General features: G+C 48.4%; 1 protein-coding gene across 1 annotated transcript; it reads left to right on the forward strand.

The window, feature by feature from the left end:
- The first annotated feature begins 6,438 nt into the window (after window positions 1-6,438).
- LOC109772069 (uncharacterized) lies at window positions 6,439-7,089 on the forward strand. Its single transcript, XM_020330761.4, has one exon. It carries the CDS (start codon window positions 6,585-6,587, stop codon window positions 6,843-6,845), a length of 261 nt encoding a protein of 86 aa, XP_020186350.1. The 5' UTR covers window positions 6,439-6,584; the 3' UTR covers window positions 6,846-7,089.
- Window positions 7,090-7,485: the final 396 nt, after the last annotated feature.

Genomic DNA, 7,485 nt, shown 5'->3' on the forward strand with positions numbered 1-7,485 from the left:
ACACATAAGAAGGATTAAAGTCGCCGGCTTTGTTGGAAGGAGTGGTATTGCTCTTCTTGACACCGCCACCCTTCGCCTTGTTCTTCTTCTCCTTGGAAGCACCCTCTCCCTCCTTCACAAAAGTTTGCTTGAGAGGAGGAGGTCGCTTGGTCTTGTCATTCTTCTTCTTGATCTTGGGATTGGGTGTGAACCCAATCCCCTCCTTGGCCACAACTTCCTTTTGATTGCTCAAGAGGTCGTTGAGGTTCTTCTCACCTTGTATGCATGACACAAGGCCTTTCTCAAGTTGCTTCTTCAACTTAGCATTCTCCTCAACAAGATGCACATGCTCACAACACGGGTTAGTAGCATTTGCATTATCAATTAACACCATATGAGGAAAGGTGGCTTTCTCCTTTGTTAGCTTCACTTGGAGTTGATCATGAGACTCCTTGAGGCTAGCATGAACACCCTTCAAGACTTTGTGAGCCTTGTCGAGGATGCCAAACTCCTCTTTGAGTCTAGCAAGATCAACCCCAAGTTTTGCCTTCTCGGAGTTTAGCACACGAGACACAACAAGAGCATGATCAAGATCTTTCTTTAACTTAGCATGATCATCGTTGTATGACTCCTCAAGAGCCAAACGAAGACCACGCTCTTCGTCAAGAGCATTGGAAAGATCCGAAATCTCATCGGCATACTCATGACTATGCCCCTCCATCTTAGAGATGGTATCCTCGTGAGCCTCGATCATGTCATTGGCTTCACCAAGTTGTTCCAAGAGAGAAACGAAGTGCTTCTTGGATTTACCCTTGAGTTTACCCATAAAGATCTCAAACTCATTTTCCTCCACATTAGTCCCCTCATGTTCATCAATGCTATCCGTCGAAGAAGGATGATTAATGATGGTAGTTTTGATGTTGGAGGTTACCTTATTGGTGGCTTTAGCCATGAGGCACTTGGCGGTGATGTTCTCATTGGGTGAGTCGAAGAGAGACACCCGTGGAGTCTTTGCAATGGCAACGGAGGCCATGGCAACTGACTCACCATCTTCATCATTGTCATCATCCTCATTGTACTCTTCTTGAACCACCAATGCCTTGGGAGGAGTCTTCTTGGTGAAGTTGCTCTTGTTGGGGAACGACTTGGCCTTGTCTTTTCTAATGAGCTTGCCACCATTGTCTTCCCTCTTCTCGTAAGGGCACTCCGCAACAAAATGGTTCACATTGCCACAATTGAAGCAAGTCCTCATCCGTTGCTTGCCCTTTGTGCCACTTGAGTTGCTTTTGTTGAAGTTTGGCCTCGAGTTCTTCTTGCTCCAAAATTGCCTTGAAGCAAGAGCCATGTGTTCATGATAGGCATACTTCGTATCTTCGAGGTTGCCCTCCTCTTCTTCCTCTTCATCCTCTTCCTCCATACTAACCTTGGCCTTTAGAGCGAGGTTGGGCTTCTTGACTCTTTGAGAGCGAAGAACCGCATTGTCGGCGGTCTTGTCCAAGATGCTCATAGCCACAAACTCATCCAACACTTCACTTGAGGACAAGGTGTGAAAGTCCGGCCTTTGACAAATTACGGAGGACATGGCTTTGTGGTAGGGCATCATTGCCTTGAGGAACTTGCGCTTGATCCAATTGTCATCCGTGTCCTTACTTCCATGATCTCGGAGCGAGACCGCGAGTTTGGTTACTCTCCGAAAAAGCTCACGAGGTTCTTCATCTTCTTTCATTGCAAACTCGTCGGCTTCATCTTGCACCACTTCATAGTTGGAGCGTTGAATGCTTGCGCTTCCCCGATAAAGGGAAACAACTTAGAGCCACGCATCTTTGGCCACGGTGTAAGGCCGGAGATGAGGAAGATCTTCGGGTGGGATGGCTTCTTGGATGATGAAGAGAGCATTCTCATTGAATTGATGATCCACAACTTCTCTAGGAGTGAAGTTACTTCGGTCATGCGGATAAAAGCCTTCTTCAATGATTCTCCAAAGGTTAGTGTTCACATGATTTAAATGACGCTTAAAACGATAGACCCAAGAATCAAAATCTACATTCTTCTCAATCTTAGGGGCCGGGCCGGCATGATTCAAATGAGTGGAAGGGAGCGGTCCACCATAGACGGGTGGAGGTTCCACATGGGCAAAGATGTCGGTCCCATTTTTATCACTAGAACAAGGAGCCTTCTCGCTCGAAGCTTCCCCCTTGTCGGAGGTAGCATCCGTCACCTTGTTAGCGGGATCACCCACTTTCAACGGTGCGGTGGTAAGTTTAAGCCCTTCTAAGAATTTATTCAACATGCTTTCGACCTTGGTCGTCATGGAGGTTTTCAATGTGTCCAACGCCACATTGAATTCCTCACGAGAGACCGCGGTTCCCCCATCTCCCGTAGACGAGACTGGATTCTCACCGGAGTGCTCCTCCGCACCGTCTACGACGTCAACCATACTCTTTGGACGGTAAAGTCCTTAATAAAGAGACGAGGCTCTGATACCAATTGAAAGGATCGATATAGTTGACTAGAGGGGGGGTGAATAGGCAACTAACAATTTTTAGCCTTTCTTTACCAAATTAAACTTTGCATCAAAATAGGTTGTCTAGATATGCAACTAAGTGAGCAACCTATATGATGCAACGACAACAAGCACGCAAGCAAGTAAGAGATATAACACAAGTGAACTAGCGAAAGTAAAGGAACGAGATAACCAAGAGTGGAGCCGGTGGAGACGAGGATGTGTTACCGAAGTTCATTCCTTTTGAAGGGAAGTACGTCTCCGTTGGAGCGGTGTGGAGGCACAATGCTCCCCAAGAAGCCACAAGGGCCACCGTATTCTCCTCACGCCCTCACACAATGCGAGATGCCGTGATTCCACTATTGGTGCACTTGAAGGCGGCGACCGGACCTTTACAAACAAGGTTGGGGCAATCTCCACAACTTAATTGGAGGCTCCCAACGACACCACAAAGCTTCACCACGATGGACTATGGCTCCGCGGTGACCTCAACCGTCTAGGGTGCTCAAACACCCAAGAGTAACAAGATCCGCTAGGGATAAGTGGGGGGAATCAAATTTCTCTTGGTGGAAGTGTAGATCGTGGCCTTCTCAACCAATCCCGAGCAAATCAACAAGTTTGATTGGCTAGGGAGAGAGATCGGGCGAAAATGGAGCTTGGAGCAACAATGGAGCTTTTGGGGGAAGAGGTAAGTCAACTTTGGGGAAGAAGACCCCTTTATATAGTGGGGGGAACAAACCAACCGTTACCCCCCTTCTGCCCCGAAGAGAGCGGTAGTACCGCTCTGCCAGCGGTACTACCGCTTGCCACTATAAGCGGTACTACCGCTTGGCCCACAGCGGTACTACCGCGGAGGGAGGGCGGTACTACCGCATAGGAGCGGTACTACGGCCTCCCACAGCCGCGGCCAGTACCGTAAAACCCGACACGAAAAAAGAGCCCTCGAATCGAGGCGGTACTAGCACGAGACCACCGCGGTACTACGGCTTGGGGCCACCAGCGGTACTACTGCTCTGGAGCGGTACTACCGCGCCCAGAGCGGTACTACCGCTTGTGGCACCCAAGCGGTACTACCGCTCCGTCCCGCGGTACTACCGCTGGGACCAGAGATAGTACACACATGGGGCTACTAGCGGTACTACTGCTCTGGGCGGTACTACTGCTCCAGAGCGGTACTACCGCTTGTAGCACCCAAGCGGTACTACCGCTCTGGCCCGCGGTACTACCGCTGGGACCAGAGAGGGCACAAAGAAAGGAGAACCAAGCCCATCATCGAAACGGAAAGGCTCGGAGGGAGGGGCAAAGGAAGTGTACGTGATGATTCCGCCCTAGCCTTTCCAAAACGGACCCCCTCTTGATAGTACGGTGATCCCTATGAAACTAGTCCACCAAACTAATCCGAAAGGACTACACCGTCTTCGCTTTAAGCTCCGAGGGGAGGAAATCGTCTTGTGCCAAAAGAATGAATCTCTGAAAAACACTCAACGCACACGATTAGTCCGCAAAAGCATTGTCATCAATCACCAAAACATCTTAGGGATAAATATGCCCTTACAACTAAGCATTTGAAGGAAACAAATGAAGAAATAATAATAATGAAACAAAATGATTAAGTGGTTCCGCCAAACTGCAAACATGCTATCCGCCAACGCAAAGCATGCTAATCCTTCAACCAAATCGAATTAGTAGCACAACAACGGCCTTCCGCCATCCGGACAAAGAAGAGAGGGGTATGTGCTGGCTTTTGATTCGCCAAGGGGATGTCTAGACTCCCGCAAAGCCCTCCTGGTTTGTCTCCAATTTGCGGGAAACGGATGTCCGGACCACTCCGTGGACCGACGGGGTACCTCATTGAATGGCAAAATGTGTCCGGACCAACCGCTTGGTCCGGACGGTCGCGGGCAGTTTGAGAGTCCGCTTTGGAGATCCCCTAAGATCTTGGTATCGTGGTGCCATAGTTTAAATATACAATGTATAGACAACTTAATTTCAATTTATCAGCTGAAATTTTGTGAAAATTATAGTGTCGATAGGATAGCTTAGTTTCATACTTCTAACCAATGTTCATGAAATAGCATTAAACTTTTAGACAATTAGTGTTAGTGTATGAAATATTTTGAATTTTTAGAGCCCATGACATCCCTAGGCCTGCCCTGCGCGAGAGAATATGCAAGTTTTGCACTCTTAATTCACCTTGGCGCTTTTGAAAAGTTATTGATTCATGAGTATACAAATGTTGCTCTCTCTCGGTTAAAAAAAACTTACTCTCTCTCTACTCATTTATTATCGATAGACTATCAAAAGAAATAGGTACAGATTTTACCACAAGTCGTCGTACAGCCATTGAAGATGCCCTAAGATAACACTAAAATCACAATCGATTTCTTAACCGTGAGATTTTTCGTTATGATCCATGCTCACTGAGCCAAAGGCGATGATGTTGTGTGGAGGTGACGCACCGTTGATGATGCTGGTGAGCCCGGTTAAACTAGAGGTAACGATGACTCGAAGCAAAGGTGGTTGACGGGTGAGAACGGGGCGGAGACAGAACCAGTGATGATGGTGATTGCATGACGATAAGATGGTGATGTAACATAGTAGTGGGATTGGCCACAAGAGAGGTAAATAACTAGTTGGGATGGGTAGAAAGGCGGATCGCTATAGGTTGTTGGGAGGAGGCGTCTTCTCATTTTAGATGGGCGACAAACAAAATCGAGTGCAGTTTAGTAAAAACACATACTCTTATTTATATGTATTGCGCATATGTGCATTCATTTATACAACTATTCGCAAGACTAAACTAAGAGCATAGATACAACTTATGAAGAGACCGAGAGGATATATATGTAATATTCACGGGAACGAAATGGTCCAGATCATCTGACTTTGGGTCATTGACATATGGGACACATGTCAGCGACTACCAAGTCTCCAAACTTAAGTTAGAGAATCTCAAGGCGGGAACAAAAGGAAACATCAGTTTTGTTAAGGGCATTTGTAAAGAATCTATAAGGCTGACCATAGTGAGAGTAACTTACCTAGTAATAGAATGCACCGCAATGCAAATTTGGTTATGCGGCTAATAGTTAATGATGAGAGATGTTTGTGATACCGTCATTGCGGTTGCTATGACACTATTCACTATTCCTTCGTCGCATAATATAAGATATTATTACATTCATACGTAATAACGTCTTATATTATGGACGAAGGGAGTATGATACTTAGATTGGTGTCATGTGAGTTTTTTTTGCTGGGTGGTGTCATGTGAGTTAACTAGTTTAATTTCCTTCCCACTATGATAAGCCTAACAAATCTAAAGAAGTCTACAAGAAATGTCTTCGGCAGAATCTGCAAATATCAGATGATGTTTCGACAGATTTTAGTCACCCATTCTGCTCCGAAATTCGAGACATGGAAACTTTGGTAGAAGCGACGCCCACTCGACGGTGTTGCCTAGGCACCTTGCGGAAAAATATCTTCAAAATCACCAGGGAAACGTGGGTTTTGGTTCAGGAGCACTTCGCTTCGATTATTGTTCTTGTTTTAGCTCCAGGTTGTTTGAGACGGCACGCGTTAATCGTGGATTGAGTTGATCAGTAACCCAATCAGGTAGCGCCCAACCAGATAATAGTGATAGAGAACGTGACCGCGCATAGGTGATAAGCCTCTCTTTGTGTCCCTGACATTGGTCCACCATCATCATATCAGTTCCCCGAGTCAGTGACCACTCCACACGTTTTCTTTTCTTTTCTTTTCTTCTCCCAGCAGAACGGAGGCTGGCAAGCGAAAGCAAAATGGCGCGCACGATTAATCCATGTGTCGAAACAAAAGGAGCAGCCGTGGCGTGCCTTTCCAAAGCAATTGAAACGGCGACCGCTCCGCTCGGAAGCCACCCCACGTCTCGTCTCCGGCCCGCCGCCGTCGCTCTCCCGCGAAAATCGACCCGCAAGCAAACCCAGACCCGACAACCACCTCCTCCACACCTACCGCTATATAAACCGCGGTCGACACGCCAAGAGACTGCGGGCTTCACCGATCACCAATACGTGGTGCAGGTGCAGCAGATTAACAATTCAGCTCGTGCGTGCGTGCGTGCTCCATGGTGAGATCGCTTCCGTCTGTTTCAATGGAGGGGAGGAGGCTGGAGGAGGAGGAGCAGCGGGAGGTGCTGCTCATCCACAGCCAGGTGCGGAGGATCAAGCGGGAGGACGAGGAGACCCGGAGGCACCTCCTGAAGCTGCAGCTGCTGGAGACGAGGCCGGCCGCCGGGCAAGGGCAGGAGGCCTCGCCGCCGGCCTCCCGCTCGCTGTCACCGCTCCGGCGCGCCGGGAGCGCCATACCGGTCGGCGACTGGGCCTAGTCACCTCGCGTGGCCGGCCAGGCAGCGTAGACATATAGATATAGGAGAGCGAGCGAGCTATATATGTGAGAGCCATAGTACGATCGATGCCTGTCCATGCTCTCTGGGTGCATGGAACCAGAGCTTAGTTGATCGATCGATCTAGCTGCTTTACTCTGTTTCAGTCGACTTTTCTTCTTCTGTTGTAAATATACCGAAGTTCACCTCGTGCTTCTACGTACTGCATCCAAGTTCTTCCACGCTAGTTCCTTCAGAATTGTTTCCATTCTTCGTGAGACTCGGCATGGAAATCCGCAGAAAACACCGGCAAATCGGGCATGTCATTGCCAGACCCGGAGGATGCGCCTCGGGCAAGGCAACGGCCAGCGGATGAGACGGGAGGCACAGATCGACTCAGGAAGCCAACGTTGACTCGGAAGTAGCATAGCATAGGTCGCATCCCGGCATCCGCATGTGTATCTTCTCAGAATGAAGACGAGATCCGCATCTGTCACGTAGGCTAGGCCATTTTGTGCACGTGGTTGAACGCCGAAGCGTGGCTTTGACACGCAGGAGGAGCACCAGAACCGACAGCGGCGCTGCAGCAATAATTCAACTCAGTTTCCATGGTTTTTTCCAACCATTTTTCACGGAAAATACT

This window comes from Aegilops tauschii, chromosome 5 (assembly GCF_002575655.3).
Source record: "Aegilops tauschii subsp. strangulata cultivar AL8/78 chromosome 5, Aet v6.0, whole genome shotgun sequence".
Lineage (NCBI taxonomy): Eukaryota > Viridiplantae > Streptophyta > Magnoliopsida > Poales > Poaceae > Aegilops > Aegilops tauschii.

What these genes read in the sequence shown, in the direction of transcription:
- LOC109772069 (XM_020330761.4), top strand. Translation starts at nt 6,585, where the DNA reads ATGGTGAGATCGCTTCCGTCTGTTTCAATGGAGGGGAGGAGGCTGGAG.